The sequence below is a fragment of the Sorex fumeus genome, unplaced genomic scaffold (genome assembly GCF_029834395.1).
Source record: "Sorex fumeus unplaced genomic scaffold, SorFum_2.1 ptg000122l, whole genome shotgun sequence".
In the NCBI taxonomy this organism is placed as follows: domain Eukaryota; kingdom Metazoa; phylum Chordata; class Mammalia; order Eulipotyphla; family Soricidae; genus Sorex; species Sorex fumeus.
The window spans coordinates 19769766-19787820 of NW_026606179.1; the positions used below are offsets into that span (position 1 = coordinate 19769766).

General features: G+C 52.7%; 1 protein-coding gene across 1 annotated transcript in view; it reads right to left on the minus strand.

Moving 5' to 3' along the window:
- CATSPERG (cation channel sperm associated auxiliary subunit gamma) overlaps window positions 1-12164 on the minus strand; it is a 30347-nt gene extending 18183 nt beyond the window's left edge. Inside the window, exons 1-7 of the mRNA XM_056136082.1 lie at window positions 11809-12164; window positions 11646-11699; window positions 7701-7845; window positions 7343-7469; window positions 7147-7216; window positions 5407-5562; window positions 1117-1288 (exon numbers count right to left, since the gene is read on the minus strand). Of these exons, the coding sequence (XP_055992057.1) occupies window positions 1117-1288; window positions 5407-5562; window positions 7147-7216; window positions 7343-7469; window positions 7701-7845; window positions 11646-11699; window positions 11809-12081 (997 nt within the window). The 5' untranslated portion in view covers window positions 12082-12164. The remainder of the gene's footprint in view (window positions 1-1116; window positions 1289-5406; window positions 5563-7146; window positions 7217-7342; window positions 7470-7700; window positions 7846-11645; window positions 11700-11808) is intronic.
- Between the last annotated feature and the right edge of the window lie 5891 nt (window positions 12165-18055).

Sequence of the window (18055 nt, forward strand, 5' to 3'; positions counted from 1 at the left end):
GTTGGCTGCATGCAAGGCAAACGCCCTACCCGCTATCCTATCGCTCCAGCCCCAGCCCACTTCATTTTAAAAAAATTTTTTTAAAGATTTTGGGTCACACCCACTGATGCTCAGGAGTTACTCCTGACTCCTGGCTGTCCTTGGGGGGGTTCATATGGGATGCCAGGGATTGAACCCAGGTCAGATGCATGTAAGACAAGGGCCCTCCCCGCTGTGCTATTGACCTGGCCTTCCAACAGTCCATTTTGATTGCTCTCTCTCCTCACTGTCCTTTTCTTTGATCCTGTCTGCTTTTCACCCAATGTGCTGATTTCTGGATCAGTACGCATGCATCTCTTTTGCTAGGTCTTTGTCTTGTAGGCTGTGTGTGCCCTTAGCTCTACCATTCCTGTTCTCTCCCTCACCTTGTTTGCCTGCCTCCTTCCTCTGCTGGCTCATGATTCCCAGGAAGATGCTGATGCAAGCCTCACCCCCAGAATATAACCGGGAAGAGGGGGCCTTGGGTTAGCTCACTGGTACAGCACCTGCCCTGGAGGCATAAGGCCTCAGAGTTGGATCCCCAGCACTGCCCTACATACAAATTACAATCCTGGCAGCTCACCCGAAGGACACGAGCACCAGCATACTGCCCACCAAGTGCATGCAAGTACCAGCACTAAACTGTGTGGCCTGCGTGACACACCACCCCCGAAAAGGAAGTGAGCACAGGATGCAGATTGGGGAGCTGGAGTGATAGTACAGCAGGTAGAGCTGACTGCGGCTGACCCAGGTTCGATCCCCGGCATCACATATAGTCCAGGAGTTCCACTAAGAGTGATCCCCGAATGAAGAGACAGGAGTGAGCCCTGTGCACTGTCAGGTGTGTCCTCCCCAAAAAATAACCCCAAAAGTGCATATTGACACTAAGTATATACAGACATTGCAACAGCATCAAGGGAAGCAGGGATGGGAGAAGAGAGGACAAGTCCATTTGGGTTGACTGAGATGATTCAGGACCTTGGAGAGCAAAGCCTCCATTGCCTTCTGGGTTCCAGGTGCCCTAGGAACGTGTTCATCAGAGCACCCTCCCGCCCCAGCCCCCCCCCCCCCCCGCATGCCCTTGCCCAGGACCCTCACTGCTGCTGAGGTCTTGCTCATGGAGGACGATGTATCTGCCCGTGAAATAGTAGACGAGCTGGTTCTGCCGGATGAACACGGTGCTCTCAGTGGAGATGGTGTCATGGATGGTGGCTGTGAAGTTCATTTCGGGGCAGTAGTGGGAGCTCACCCAGCAACTGTCAATGCTCAGCTGCAGGGAACAGAACCATGAGTGAGGGGTGGCTGTGGCCCTGCTCCTACATACACCTGCTGGGGGAGAGGAGAGGCCCCTCCTCTGACCACTTGTAGGCAGCTGCCCCCCGGGTGATCCTGTGGTTCCCCCTACATCATGGGGCCAAACTTCCCAAATATGGAGCAGGGCAGCAGGGCCCTGAGGCAGAGGGCTGTGTGTGGTCCCTGGTCCCCCTGACCCCAGGCAAGACTTCCCATGTGGACACATCAGATGTGTCATGACCCTGTTCTACCTGGGACACAAACTCTCAGGGGACACTGTTTTGTTTTTTAATTTTTGGCTGCACTTGGTGGTGCTCTGGGCTGACTCATGGCTTTGCACTCAGGAATTAATCCTGGTGGTGCTCAGAGGATCCTGTGGGTTCTGGGGGTTGAATCTGGGTCGGCCAAGTGCAAGACAAATGTCATACCCCCTGTACTATCACTCTGAATCTTCCCTCCTGCTCTCTCTCTCTCTCCTCCCCTGTCCCTGGCAAGAAAGTTCACAGTGGGAGGCGGGACTCCAGAAACCAATCACCCCACTATTCGTGGTCCCCACCCCTTGATCACAGAGATCCACCAAGCTTAGACCATGAGAAAGCTAAGTGCTGGGTTCGGCCCCAGCTGGCCATTGTTCTGTGCTTACAATTGGTGACACACAGCCCAGGAATAAAGGGACGAGAGAAAAGACAGCAAGGGGGCTGGAGTGATAGCACAGTGGGTAGGGCATTTGCCTTGTAAGCGGCCAACCTGGGTTCAATTCCCAGTATCCCATATGGTCCCCTGACCACTTCCAGGAATAATTCCTGAGTGCATGAGCCAGGAATAACCCCTGTGCATCTCCGGGTGTGACCCAAAAAGCAAAAAAAAAAAAAAAAGATAGCAAGGAACAACAACAAGGATCACATTCTCAGGGGCAAAATGTTCCATATACTCTCAAATGGCCTGAATGCAGGTGTTTTCAGGCAGCTGAGTCAAGGGAGAGGGGAGAGCAGAGCAGTTTTTAAGAGACTCAACCAAATAAAATGTGATGATCCTGATTCAAAGAAACAGCTGTCAAAGACTGGGGGGGGGGGGGCAGTATGGGATAATTTGGGTTCAGGGACAATGTGGTACTAAAGATCAAACCCCAACTTCCTGCATGTGTTTCAGCCAGTGAGCTATCTCTCTGGCCTTCAAAGATACGAGGTGGAGGAAACAGGGAGGTTTGGTCCATAACTTGCAGTGCTCAGGCCTTACTCCTGGCTCTGTGCTCAGAAGTGGCCTCTGGTGGGGCTTAGGGGACAATATGTATTTCTGGGGATCAAATCAGGGTCATCCAGGTGCAAGGCAAGAAACTTATCCCCTGCATTATCTTTCCAGCCCCATCAAAACAAGTGCATGCCTTGCATGGATGAGACCTGGGTTTGATCTCCAGCACCACACACACAATAGATGTTTTCAGATAATCAGAGAAAACTGACTGTAGCCTAGTAATCAGTAACAATTATTGCTAATTTCTCAGAGAATTATAGGCCAGTGCAATAGTGTAGTGGGTGACACGCTTGTGTGGCACATGCCTGACCGAGGCACCCCATGTGATCCCCTAAGGCCTGCCAGGAATGATCCCTGAGCCCTGTTGGAAATGGCCTCAAATCAAAACTATGAACCAAAGCAAAATGGGGAGAGGTTTCATAGAGGAGAACATGAACAGGTTTCATAGAAAACATGAACAGAAGCCCCCCTGCCCCTGCTCCTGCCCTACCCAGCATCAAAGTGCCCTGGCAGGAGCCAGAGGGTTGCTTGCCTTGCATACTACAGACCTAGGTTTGGTCCTGGACATCCCATATGGTCCCCCAAGCACTATCAGGAATGATTTCTGAGCGCAGAGCAGGAGTAACCCCTAAGCATTTCTGGATGTGGCCAAAAAAAAAAAAAAGTACCCAGGGGCAAGTGTCCTTTTGACAAAAATGGCTCGGCATCCACCTACGACAGCGCTGCTCTATGCCCAGCCTAACTAACCTGGAGTCCCTCAAGGGGTCTGACTTTGGGGTATCTCATGTGGCATATGAACTGCTCCTATCTGAACCGATGCTTCTGCTGTCCATAAGAAATACCCATCCAGGGGTCTGGAGTGATAGTACAGTGAGTAGGGCATTTGCCTTGCACGTGGCTGGCCTGGGTTTGATTCCCAGCATCCCATATGGTCCCCCGAGCACTGCCAGGAGTAATTCCTGAGTGCAAAGCCAGGAGTAATCCCTGAGCATCACCGGGTGTGACAAATTTTTTAAATTTTTTAAATGCCCATCCATTGTGGCGTTCAGAGCAGATCTTCACAGTACCCTCCCTGCTCACTCGCTGGGAGGCAGAAGCTGGGAGTCAGCTGCACTGCTGCCGGGACCAAGCTGGGCATGATTCACTGTTCTGAGCGAGTCGAGGGTAGCCCACAGCCCAGCTACCCCAGTAGAAAGAATCCTTAAGTTTGAAGGTCTGGGATCTTGGGAAAGGCTTTCTTACGGTGGGCCACCCAAGAAGCGGCTGCCTGGGCAGTGCTGGAGGACAGCTGCTCTGAACAGAAAACATGCCCAGGAGCCAGTTCATCTAAGAGATGAAGTGCGAGAGATTATCTTGGGGCACTGTTTGCAACCCACAGTCAAGCTGTGTCCAGGATTGAACCAGCATCAGACACATGCAAAACCATGTTGTCTCTCTTAACCCATGTCCTCTCTCTGGCCCTTTGGCAAAGGAGACTCAGCGGAGCATGTGCAGCCCACGAAGAAATATTTCCCAGACTCCCTTGCAGCTGGGTGGAGCCAAAGGTCCAGCTCAGGAATGAAACAGGAACTTGCCAAAAGGAAATAGATGTGGGATTATGGGGCCACAGTGATAGCATAGCAAGTAAGCCACTGGCCTTGTATGCAACTGACCCCCATTTTATTCCTGGTACCACATATGTCCCCGAGTCCCTCCAGGAATGATCCCTGAGTGCCAACCAGGAATAAGCCCTTAGCACAGCTAAGTGTACACCAAAAAGTCAAAACAAACAACAAAAAGCCTCACTGGGCCCCTTCTCTGACTATGAAGAGGGTATGACCATCCACATGACAGTGACACCCAGGGAGATGGGGATGTGGGACAGGAACACAGAAGGAACTCGGATTCTGCTAAGGGAATGGGAAGTGATTCCCTTTTAGGGCACCCCTGACTATAGCTTCTAACTCGACCAACCCAGCTTTGAGGGAAGCTGAATGGAGGGGAGTGCCCAGGAGGCCTCAGAGTAATGGATCAGGAGGCAAAAGACGGGCCCCAGAGAGAACTCCCCCTGAGGAAAAGGGAAGAATCAGGGGGCTTTTATTTTGGAGCAAAGGAAACTGGGAACCATCTTAGAGGTGGTAGCTGCACCATGTTATGGCTTAAATGGCACTTGAAAGTGGTCATTGGGGGCCAGAGAAACAGTACAGAGGGTAGGGCACTTGTTTTGCATGTGGCTGATCCCCCAAAACCCTATATGATTTCCTGAACCCTGCCAAGAGTTCCTGAGCACAGAGGCAGGAGTAAGCCCTGAGTGTTGTTGTGTGGTGCCAAACCTAGAACAAATGAATCAAGTAGTTACTTGGGTCTGAGAGAAAACATAGGGTAGCTAAAGTGCTTGCCGTGCATATGGCCAACCCCTGCTGGATCCCTAGCACAGAATATGGTCCCTTGAGCACCACGATGGGCCCCTACTGAGCACAGTGCCAGGAATAATCTCTGAGCATAGTCAGGTTTGGCCCCAAATGCTAAGGGCCCCCTCCCTCCAAAAGAAAAGCATTTTGGATTTCAAAATTCCTTAGGGTGGCTATAAATCATGACAGTTACGGCTCATCCAGTCCTTATCTGGCTGATAGTAACACCTCACCATAATTCCTGGGAGTCTTCTATTATTCCCATTTTACAGATGGACAGTCTGAGCCCAGGTAGATGAAATGGTGCCCGTGGTCAGAAAGGACGAAGGCTGCAGACCCCAGAGGGAGACGAGACCTGGCCTCAGTCCCAGCCTCAGCTTCTTGCTCTCTGCCCTTCCCAGGAGCATGTCTTAGGATGCCTCCCATGACCTCAGGCCTCATCCCACACCCTCACCTCCACCAGAAAGAAGTCCCTGAAGCTGGAGTCTGTAAGCAAGACACTCTTCTCATCGGGAATGTCGCCGAGGATGAGCACTGGCGTGTGGTCCACCGTATACCACAGCGGCCTCGATGGCACGCCTGAAAACTGCTTGGGCATCATGTTGAAGAGCTGTGGCAGGGGTGCAAGGTGTCAGGGGCTGCTCATCACTGTGCCCCCTCCCAGGACTCCACCACCTCCCCGCACGATACACCACTCCATGTGCCTCTGTCACTTCTCTGTCTTCACCCCTGCATGCCCCCTTCTCCCCTGACCTTCAGAACTCCTTACCACGGCTCAGATGTAGCAGGTGTATCCTGCCCCAGAAGCTCATGCCCTCCCCGCCAGGAGCCCCAGTCTCGCTCTTCCAATTTCCTTCTTGCCTGTACTTCAATGGCAGTCAGCCTCGACCAACACTTCGTCCCTCTGCATCTACTCCACTAACTGCACACAGTCTGTTCCCTCACGGACAGCCTGCTCTCCCCAGCACTTGGCTCTCTCTTTTTTTTTTTTCCTGGTAGGGGGTGGCCACACATGACAGAGCTCAGGGTTTACTCCTGGCTCTGTGCTCAGGATCACTTCTGACAGGATGTTGGGGTACTGGGGATTGAATCCGGGTCAGCTGCATGCAAGGCTAGCACCCTGCCACTGTGCTATTAATCCATCTCCCATTTGCCACATTTGAACCACTGAGGGAGCTGGCTTAAACTCAGTTTTACAAACGTGGGGTTTATCTCTCCCCTAGAATGTCAGCTCACCAGTTCATGAATTTGGACTGGTGTGTGCATTGACAAAGGGGCTGGAACAATAGTACAGCGGGTAGGGTGCAACCAACAATTCCAGCATCCCATGTGGTCCCCCAAGCCCTGCCAAGAGTGATTCCTGAGCGCAAAGACAGGAAAAATACCCTGAGCCAGGTGTGGCCCTGAACCATAAATAAATAAATCACTATCACTGTCCTCCCATTGTTCATTGATTTGCTCGAGCGGGCCCAGTAACATTGTGAGACCTGTTACTGTGTTTGGCATATAGAATACGCCACGGGTTGCTTGCCAGGCTTTGCCGTGTGGGCGAGATACTCTCGGTAGCTTGCTGGGCTCTCCGAGAGGGGCAGAGGAATCGAACTCGGGTCGGCCATGATGGCTGCGTGCAAGGCAAATGCCCTACCTGCTGTGCTATCACTCCAGCCAAATAAATAAATAAATAAACGATGAGGGCCGGAGAGACAGTGTAGTGGGTAGGATGTTTGCTTTGACATAGCCTACCAGGGTTCAGTCCCTCACACCCCATATGGTCCCCAGAACCTGCCAGGAGTGATCTGAGTGCAGAGTCAGGAATAAGTCTAAGCACTGCCTAGGATGGACCCAAAACAAAATAAAATGAGTACATGAGGCCAGATATATAGCTCAAGGGTGGAAGTACATGCTTTGCATGCACAAAACTGCAAGTTTGATGCCCAGCACTACATGGTTCTCAAACTCCTCCAGAGGTAGCTGGAGTGACTGTGCAATAACTGAAGTATGTGTTCTGCACAGCTGGGCTGAGCACCCCCAGAGTAAGTGCCCAGGCTGTCCAGCACTACTTGGAAATCTCCCCATCCCAAGGGCCCTCATAAAGACATGCTGTGGCCGTGATTTATGGCACCTGGACCTGGCCTGCACTTGGAAAGGTGCTTGGGTTTGCCCCCCACCTCTGATTCTGGCAGTACCCCCTCACCTCATTCCCCAGTATGAATTTCCAAGTGCTTTTCTTTCTCCTCAAGAAGCCGTTGATGTTCACCTGGAACCTAGAGACAGGACCCCCACGAAAGCTTCAGTAGCCTCCCCAAGCCCCTCACACACACTAATCCCTCCCCTTTGAGCTCCTCCTGGCTACTCTGGGGGTTGAGGGATAAGGGCTTGGGGGCCGGCACCTTTGAGTGGGAATGATGGGCCCCAGGCCATTGCTGCTGATGTCCACATTCATGATCACGCTGCCATTCTTGATGGGCATGGGCACGTACCAGTTCATGCCACACACTAGCTCTGCGTGGCAGTACTCTGCAAAGCAGTGGGCGCTGAGGCCTCTCAGCTCGAATCTGGTTGCTCTGTTTGGCTTTTAAGGGTGTCAGTGTGTAGGGGAAACCCAGGTCTAAGGTTTGCAAGAGAGATGCCTTCCTGGAGCCTCCTCTCAGGCTCCAAAGCCAAGGATCTGCCAAGTCGTCCCGGCACCCTCCTCCAGGTCATAGCCCCACTGAAGCCTCCCAACAGCCGGCAGTCCCCCGGCCCCACCTTCACTCTTGGAGGGGATGGCCTCCATCTGGATCTCCAGGTGCTCAATCTTCCAGTGGTAGAAGTTGATGGGAGACTGGAAGATGACGAGCACCAAAGGCTTCAGCCCCATCAGGTGGCCACTGCGCAACAGGGCCTCAGAGGACTGGGATGAGAGGGTTCACAGAGAGGGGAGATGAGCACTGTGAAAGGCCTGTGAAAGGCCCTGAGTTCATCCATGGCACCACATGTCTCCCCTCCACAACACACACACACACACACACACACATCTGGACGCCAGACCTGCTCCCCCAACTGGCCTACATGGGGCCCAGCTTTGCTGCACAGAGCCCAGGGTGCCCCAGCACTGCCAGCTGTGGCCCCTACAAAACAAGTCTTTGCAAAGACCAAACATGATAGCCTCTCAGTGTCCATATTGCAAACCATCATGCCCAAAAGTAGAGGGGGTGGCAGGAGGGATATGAGAGATACTGGTGGTGCGAAATGTACACTGGTGGAAGGACAGGTGTTGGAACATTGTATGACTGAAACTCAATCATGAAAGCTTTGTAACTGTATCTCACAGAGTGATTCAATTTCAAAAAAAGTCTCCAGGAGCCTCTTCCTGGACCTCCTTCTCATAGGGAGTTTTCCTGGGTGAAGAAATCCTGCTCTGGGGGCTGGGGCTGGGTGGGGTAGGCAGGAGGGCTTCCTGCTGAAGGCAACTCAGGAGTTAAGGTGCTCAGTCTGGTAGAGTGCCAGGGCAGAGCTATGAGGTAATCAAGGCAAAAAAACTTGGTGCTTCACTCGGGGCAGAAACTGAACCGTCAGTCTGGTGTGAGGCCTATGTGAGGGTGACATGGGGCCGTCAGACAGAAAGGGGCTGAGGGAGATTAAGCATAGCCAAGAGGAGGGACAGGTAGGACAAGAGAGAAAAGGGCCCAGGAGTGAGGCCTGCACTAACCTGGGCCCAGAGCCTGCAGGGAGGCAGCTACTCTCAAGTCTTTGCAGGTAAAGTCTGGGGGGCAGCGCTGGAGTCCAGAGGGAGGGGTTTCATGGGCTGACAGCCTTCCGTATGACCCCTAATGCTCTCCTGGTGCCCCTCCTAGTAGCCCCGTTTCCCCTTCAAGGGCTCAAATTCTCCCAAGTCATCCACAGCATCTCACCTGCATGCCCCCACTTCCCCCTTCCTCGTGTCTCCCCTCCCTTTACTTCTCAATACTGATCACACTCAGAAATCATCCTATGTCTTTGCCCCGTGACTGGTTTTCTGGTTGGCTGAATCCATAAAGAAAATCTGGCCATGTTGCTTGTGCCTCTCTCACCCCCCACCTTAGCAAAGAGAATGGCTTCCATTTGCGGAGGTGTTGAAGGAACAGTTCAAAATATTATATATGTGGGGGCCGGAGCAATAGTACAGCAGGTAGGGCATTTATTTGCCTTGCATGCGGCCGACCAGGGTCTGATCCCCCGGCATCCCATATGATCCCCCAAACATAGCCAGAAGTAAATCCTGAGTACAGAGCCAGGAGCAACCCCTGAGCATCTCCGGGTGTGACCCAAAAAGACAGAAAAAAATATTATCTGTTGTTGGAACAATAGAACAGTGGGGAGGGTACTTGCTTGGCAAGCAGCCGACCCAGGTTCAATCTCCAGCATTGCATGTGGTCCCTTGAGCCTGCCAGAAGTGATCCCTGAGCACAGAGCTAGGAGTGAGTACCACCAGGTATGCCCTCCAAACAAACAAAAAAATAGCACTGTAGCATTGTCCTCCCGTTGTTTATCGATTGGCTCGAGCGGACACCAGTAATGTCTCCATTGTGAAACTTGTTTCTGTTTTTGTCAGGGAGCTTGCCAGGCTCTGCCGTGCTCTCCAAGAGGGACGGAGGAATCGAACCTGGGTAGGCTGTGTGCAAGGCAAACACCATCATCGCTCCAGTCCTTATCCAAAACCACTTGTATCACTTGTCATTCCGTTGGTCATCAATTTGCTCGAGCAGGTGCCACTAATGTCTGATGTATCCAGAATATACAAAGAAATTTATAACAAAAAAAATTTTTAAAGGGGCTGGAGATAGAGTACAGCAGGTAGGGCATCTGCCTTGTGCTGGTTGACCCAGGTTCAATCCCTGGCATCCCTAATGGTCCCCCAAACACCACCAGGAATGAGTCCTGAGTGTAGAGCCAGGAATAATCCCTGAGCATTGCTGGGTATGGCCACCACCCAAAAAAAAGCTGGGGGGATGGAGAAATAGTATATTGGGTAGGGCGCTTGCTTTGCACTTGGTCAACCTGGGTTCACTCTCCGGCACCACATGGTTACCAGAACCCCACCAGGAATAAGTCCTCTGAATAAAGAACCAGAGGTATGCTCTGAGCACCACCAGGTGTAGCCCCAAAACCAAATAGGATAAGTTTGTGGCTAGAGAGTCAGAAGGGCAGTAAGGCACTTGCCGAGCACATGTGTGACCCAGGGTCAGTTAATGGCACCACATTTGGTCTCACAGACCCCACTAGGACTGCAGGAGTAAGCCCTGAGCACCATGGATGTGAGCCTCCCGTAAAAGTTGGGGAGGTGGCCTCGCTAGGGACTTAGGGTGCCCTGACAGCACCTCCAGTTCTCAGAAAAATCAACCCAAACTTTTCGAGGTGGGGTTTAGGGCCACACCTGGAAGTGCTCAGGGTTTACTCCTAGCTTTGTGCTCAGAGGCCACATGCAGTGCCAGGAATCAAACTGGGGATCACTGTGCAAGGCAAGTGCCTTAATCCCTCTATTCTCTCTCCAGCCCCAATAAATCAATCTTTAAATGGACAAAGGCTCTTAACATATTTTTTCAGAGAACATAGATAAATGAGCATTTGGAAAATGTTTACCAATTATTTGTGAAGAAAGTACAAATAAAAAAACACAACACGTTTTTGTTTGCTTTTTGGGACCACACCTGAAGGTACTCAGGGGTCACTCCTGGGTCTGCACTCATAAATTACTTTTGGCTGTGTTCTGGGGACTATATGGGATGCCAGGGATCAAACCCAGGACAGTTGCGTGCAAGACGAGGCGCTACTCGCTGCATCATTGGTCTGCCTCCCCCACAACACATTTCTACTTACAGGCTTACTCCTGGCTCTGCACTCAGAGATCAATCCTGGAAGGGCTCAGGGGGGCAATATGTGGTGCTGGAATCAAACTCAGGTCAGCCGCATGTAAGGCGAGCGCCCTTCTGACTGTACTAGCATTGCGGCCTCTCACACATATTATTATATACGGATGATGGATGACTCACACACACTAGGATGAGTACAGTGGAAAAGACTGACAGTAATTCCTGGTGAAGATGTAGAGAACTCTCATCCATGGCAGATGGGAATGTAAAATGATGCACGGTGCATTGTTTTTTTTCTAAGGGTTTTTTTTCTGGGGGGGAGGTGATGTTGGATCACACCCAGCGGTGCTCAAGGCTTTCTTCTGGCTCTGTGTCAATGATCAGTTCTGGCAGGGCTTGGGGAACCATATGGGGTTCAAGGGATCGAATCTAGGGTAGGCATGTGCAAGGCAAACACCCTGCCCACTCCTTTATCTCTCATGTGAGAGATAAAACATGTGAATTCTATCTCAAAAAATTGTAACGGCAGGAAAAGCAAGCTTATTTGAGCACCTACTATGGGCCTGATTTGAAGTCCCCCATCTCCCATCTTCAAGGATAAGAACTTGGCACCACATCCAGCAGTGCACTGGGGTTATTCCAGGCTCTGTGCTCAGTGGTTAATCCCACCGCTTGGAAGACCATGAGGTGCCAGGAATTGAACGAGGGTCAATTTCCTGTGTACCTTTAACCCCTACTCTTTCTGGCGCAATCTTGAATCCTTCCGGGCCTGGTGGACTGAAGTGTTACTAAACTCTTCAAGTGTTAGTGATGCTGCCCTGAGATCCACGCAGACAGGGCCTTCCAGGAGGCACCCACTCACCTGTCCATCACAGGAGTAGTTGATCTTCAAGTAATAGGGGAACCCCAGGTACTTCTGCAAGGAGAAATTGTTCCAAGGTGCAGAACACGGTGGTGGGGGTAGGGGTGGGGATTGGGGGACGAATCTAACGCCCTCTGGCTCTCCCTCTGCCCGCTCCCCTCACCTCCTGATCATCCATGGGCAGGTCCACCAAGCGCCTGAACTCTTTGTCCACTTGGTTCAGAGGCTCTTGATCTGAGAAGTGATCGCTGGCACTTTTCTCACCGACATTTTCAAAACTGTTCAGGACGACCTCCCAGGAGCAGTCGTCTGGGCCCTCCATCCCCCGCAGTCTCCACGGGATGGAAAGCACCACCAGCAGTGCACACAGCACCCGTGTGATCTGCAGGGTCGCCCACGCTGGGGCAGCAGGGGTCATCGCCGCTGGGCAGTACATAGGTGACTCCAACCTGGATAATGCGGGGATCAACACCAGCCCACAAGACGGCGCTTGGTAGCTGCCTTCACAGATGCATCCTGCGCTTCCTCTGATCCCTGTACCTAACCCCAGCCCCGCTCTTGCTCCTGGCCGAGTCCCTACGTTTGCTCCTGGACCCGCCCCGACTGCTGCCTCGGCCCCTACTCTTATTCCTAGTTCGGCACCTGCTCCTGGCGCTCCCCCTGCTTTTGCTGCGGGTCTTGGGCCGACACCGCATCCTGCACCGGCTCGGCCGCCAGTTGTTCACTCTGCTCCAGGCCCAGCCTCCACTGGGGCAGGTGGTCAAGCACCTGCCCTGCGAATCGATCAGCTTCCACGTCTCACACTGCACGCTGGGGCGTTCCCAGGCCCTCGCGCCCTTCGTCATCCTGCGCTCTCGCCGCCGGCTCGTTCGGCTGGAGCCCCGGCTGCTATCTCCGGCCCTGCTCCGGGTCGGAGTGGTGAAGATCTTGCACCGCAGGGCGCCGCGGCTTCTTCTCCCGCCCCCAAGCCTCTCCCGGCCGCGCCCCTTCTTCCGGATGGAGATGCAGACTTGGTAGCGGCCCCTGCACGTGATCCCTCGCAGCGTGCGGAGGGATCTCCCCCTTCGCCGCCTCTTGCCCTGGCTCGGGCCCTGCTTCTCGCTCGGCGCCGGCTCCCCCTTCAGCGGGGGGCGCTCCGGGTCCAGCTGCCCCCCGGCCCCAGCGGCGGCGGCCGCGGGCGCCTCGGGCGGCGCCGGCCCCTCGCCCCGCCCCCGCCGCCGGCCCCGCCCCCGCCGCTCGCCCCGCCTCTTGGCGGCGCCGCCCGGGCCTTTGACTCGCAGCGCCGCGTCGGCCTTTTCCGAGGCGCCCGTCGCTCGCTTCCCGCCTTTCGCTCTCTTCTCGCCCTCGCTCGGGGCCGCCGTGCCCTCGCTCTTGGATGCCTCCGACGCGTCGTCGCGCTTCTTGGCTTTCTTCCCGCCTTTGGCGCGCTCCTCGCCCTTCCCCGGCTGGTCGCTCTTGGCCCGCTCGACGCCCTTCACGCTGCCCGCCGCCGTGCCCTCGCCCTTGGCGGCCTGCTCGCCGCTGCTCGCTCTCGATGCCCCCGGGAGCCGCAGCTTCCGCCGCGACCGCCGGGCGCCCCTGCCGCTCTTGCTGGCGCTTCTTTCCATGCCCCGGACCCCCACGGCTCTAGGCGCCGCCTCGCTCCGCCCCGCCCCTACGCATGGTCCCTCTGCCTCTTTGGCCCTGCCCTCTTCTCCCCGGCTCTCCCTTCTGCGGGGGTCTCACGACTCTTCTTTACCCCACCGCTCACTGCCTCTGCCCGCCCCTTCGTGGCCCCGCCCCCGCCCCCGCCCCCCACATCCCTCCCCTCTTCTCCCCGGCCCCGAGGTACCAGTCACTTAATTAAAACCGGTCAACCGTCACTTGGTCGCTCCGGTCCCGCCCCTTCTTGCCCGTTCTCAAAATGGCCGCCCGCGCTTCCGCAACCGACTTCCGTTCTGCCGAGCCCCGCCCACCGCCCGCCGGTCTCCATGGTAGCGCGGCTCCGCCCTCGGGCGAGGGCGCTGGAGAGAATTTGTGATGAGGAGGAAACCCACCCCCACGTCTTTCTAACGGTCCGGCTTGGATAGCAAAAAAAATAAATAAATAAAATTGGTCTCCTTGTGGGAATGAATCCTTTTACAAAACTTTAACACCCCTCTACAAAACTGATGAGATAACCAACTTGGAGCCAGAGAGCTAGTGCAGGGGGTAAGGCACTTGCCTTGCACGCGGTTGACTGCGGTTTGAGCCCTAGTATCGCATATGATCCCTCAAAGCACCTCTGCAGCTCACTTCTGAGCACTGGAGTAGGCCCCAAGCGGTGGAGCTGTGTCCCAAACACCCACCCAGCCCAAAAAAGACAACAGGCTCTTACAGATCTAAAGGGTGTCTGGGGCAAGTAAGTATTCAGTAAGTTGATAGTTTCCATTTGCATTCTTTTGCCTAATAAAGACTTGGACCAGGATTTCTTAAAGAACTGTAAAGCTGACTTTACTGGTTTCACACTCATCAGAAGAGCTTGTTAAAACAAGATCTTGAGCCCCACCCCCACGGTTGTTGATGCAGTAGGCTGAGTTGGGGGTCAAGAGTTTTTATTTCTGGGTCTGGGGTGACAGGACAGGGAGTAGGGCGTTAGCTTTGCAAGCAGCCTACTCAGATTCAATCCTTGGCATTCTAGATGGTCCCCTGAGCACCACCTGAAGTAATTCCTGAGTGCAGAGCCTGGAATAACTCCTGAGCATTGCTGGGTGTGACCCAAACACAAGCACACAAAAAGAGAGAGAGAAAAGAAATAAGGGCTGACTATCCCAAGGAGGTGCTTCAGGTTTTAAAAGGGCTGTGGGAGAATGATGGGTCTCTCCAGGGGTCTCCCAGCTCCTTTGGATGGGTGATAAAAGGAGCAGAAATGAAAAAATTAGGAAAAATAAAGTGATGTATTTGTATATGTATATAAACATATGCATGCACACATAACATAAATAAAAAACTGCATAAGTGTTTATCACAGGGCAGGAGAAATGGTGAGGTACAGCCTTGCACATGGCCCACCCATGTTTGAACTTCAGCACCACACAGGCACCCTAACCACTGTATCATCACCCAGCAAAAAAAAAAAAAAAATTTAAAGCGATGATGATAGCAGTAATTCGCCACCTTCTCTGTGACTGTCAGACATTGTGGTGGCATTCTGCAGGTGGAAGATGTCGGATTCTCTTACAAGTCATTGAGGTAGGTATTGCTCTCAGCCCCCAGATTAGCAAACTCAGATGTAGGAAGCGAATCACTTCACCACAAAGCCACAAAGCTTGGGAATGATAGGTTGAATTTAGGCGCCTGAGAAGATAGTACAGGGGTTAAGATAGTACAAGGTTGACTCCTCCCCACGATAAATTGAGTAAAAGGGAAGTTCAGTGCACCCCAAACACACACACAAATGGTATTGCTAGAACCTGCTCAGAAAAAACATGGGAAGCTGTGGACCTGGAGCCCACCTGCGAGAAAGACTAATCAGCACTGGACACTTCTCTGGTGACTTCTGCCATTTGGGAGGTGGAGAGGGGTAAGGCTACATCCTGCAGAGCTCAGGTATTACTCCTGAGTCTATACTCAGAAATCATTCCTGGCAGGGCTCATGGGATGCTGGGGATCGAACCCAGGTCAGCTGTGTACAAGGGAAGTGCCTACCTGCTGTGCTATCTCTCCAGCCTCAAGTTTCTTTTTTGTTGTTTACTCAGTTTTGGGGTCACATCTGGTGGTGCTCAGGGCTTGTTCCTGGCTCCGCACTCAGGAGTCTCTCCTGGGAGGGCTCAGGGGACCATATGGGGTGCCAGACATTGAACCCAGGACGGCCCACCTTACCTGCAGGACTCTCTCTCCAGAACCTCTTTTTTCAGTTTTCTTTGGGGGAGCAGGAAAGCAATCTTGGTGCTGCATATTCTGTTGTTCTCAGGCCCTGTGGGACCAGGGGGCAGAGGATGTGGTGCTGGGAACAGAACCCAGAGCTTCACACAGGAAGGTACTTGCTCTAGCATTTGCGCCACATCCCTGGCCCACATTTAGCTGATTGCATCGTGCACTATTTTGATGCTTACTTATTTGTTTGGGGGCCACATCTGTTGTCCTCAGGGCTTAACTTTGGCTCTGCTCAGGGATCGCTCCTGGTGGGGCTCACAGGACTCAGACTGTATTTGATTCGATTCCAGAAATCAAACCTAGGTCAGCTGTGTGCAAGGCAAGTGCCCTACCTGACTGTACTATCACCCTGGCCCCTCCTGTGTAATCTTACACAAGTTACTTACCTCTCTGGGCCTTCCTTTCTCAACTGTAAAACATGGGAAACGGGCCTACCCGAGCTGCTGAGAAACTTCACCGAATTGCTTTGTATCAACGTCACTGAATTGTTCTGTATCAGGAGTTTGGAACAACACTCACCATCTTGCCAACAGAGAAACTGCCCAGTGCTACATCTCCAAAAGAGCATGATTCCCAGGTCAACCAACCTGTGGCCTTCTGGGAAAGTGGATAGATTCCTCTTTCTGCCTGAAAGCCTAGCAACGCAGCCACACCTGACACCCTCTGAGACAGAACAAGCCCAGCTCCACAAGTGAACCTCATCAAACTGCCAAGCCACCAAATCGTCCCAGATACATAAATCCCAGACCATGTGGCCACATATGCAGCTGCATTACACCTCAGAATTTCACAGTACTGTCAGCCTAGTAGGGCCACAGCAAATTTGATGAGAAAGTTGCATAGAAGCCCACCAAGTTCAAGGAGCCTAAATGATAACATAGAAGGCTGCACTAGCACTAAGTAGCACAGAAGATCCTGAGACAATAACTTTAGTAACATCATTGTGAGATACAACAGTACCATAAATCTACTCTTACTGATCTATGTTTCGATAATTCCATTTAACTTTGTGCTGTAACAAACAATATGAAGTAAATTTGTGCCTACAAGGGGGCAGACTGGGGTGGTGGGAGGGAAACCAGGGACATTGGTGGAGGGGAGGTCCCACTGGTGGTGGGGATTGAAACATTGAATGCCTGAAACAACTGTATCATGAGAAACTTGGTAACTCACAGTATCATAATTGGTGTGTTTTAAGAATTCATCTTTGGGACCGAAGTGATAGGATGGGAGTAAGGCATTGCTTTGTAATAGTCAATGCTTTTCAATCCCCATCACCCTGTATGGTCTCCACAAGCCCTGCCAGGAGTGATCCCTGAGCATCGCCAGGGGTAAGTCCTGAGCACCACCAGCGGTGGACCAGAAACCAAAATGGAAGAAAGAATTTTTTTTGATTAATTCATTTATTTTCTCTCCTTCCCCTCTCCCCACTTCCGTTTGTTGTTGGTTGCAGACACGCCAGGGGTTGCAGACACGCCAGGCTAGGGGGGTTGGGGGGCTCACAATCAACTGCAGGGCTCACCGGTATTTGACCCCTTTGAGGGGCAGTGCCAGAAAATATGCTCTGCAGGAGATGCAGTTTTAGTTGGGGGACACACATATGTGATGGCTGTGAGGCTCACATGTGCTCACCAGAGGTCACATTTTCTGACAGGTGCTTGCTGAGGTCACACTTCTTATTTGTGGCTCCCACAAATACCTGTCAGCTAGGGAGCACAAAATCACCTGCAGTGCCAGGACCCAGGCAGCAGAGCGACCCCACTGGTGCATGTGGGGCACTGGGGATTTGTACTCATGACCACAGGCTTTTGAGGCAGGCCTCTGAGCCCCTGCACTACTTATTTGAACACTCTTGAAAGGATATGGCTCAAACAGCTGGTTGTGTGTGGGAACCACACTGTGATTGGTTCCCAGGACTATGATCCCTTGATCACCATTGACAGTGATCAAACTATTTACTTGGGGGCTGGAGTTTAGGGGTCACACTTGGCAGTGCTCAGAGAGGGACTCTGCACTCAGGGATCACTCCTCATCCTCAGGGAATCCTCTACAGTACTGGGACCAAACATGGGCCAGCTGCATGCAAGGCAAACACCCTACCCACTGAACTATCTGTCCTGTGCCAAGTGGTCCTACTACGCAAAATAAAAGAATCAAAATAACTGAGTGAAGAGTCATGAGGGACTTTAGCATGACAAACTGTGTTGACTTGTCCCTCTGTTTCCCTGTATCTCTCAGTAATTCCATGTTGCCTTTGCATGCCCTGCTGATCTGAGATGAGCTCATAGATTGTCATCTGGGCTCCTGGCAGTCAGGCATCTTCCATGTAGGTCCCAGCAGGCATCATGGCCCTGACCCTGTGTCCCATCCACCCTCCTACTCCTTGACAGTTGAATAGAGTCACGTGGTGAACCAAGCCCAGTCTTGTTCAAGAATTTCCTGGTCTCTGAATGGAACCTACAGCCCTGGCCTTGGTCAAGGGGGGTGGCCACACTCCCCAAGCTAATCCAGTGCGT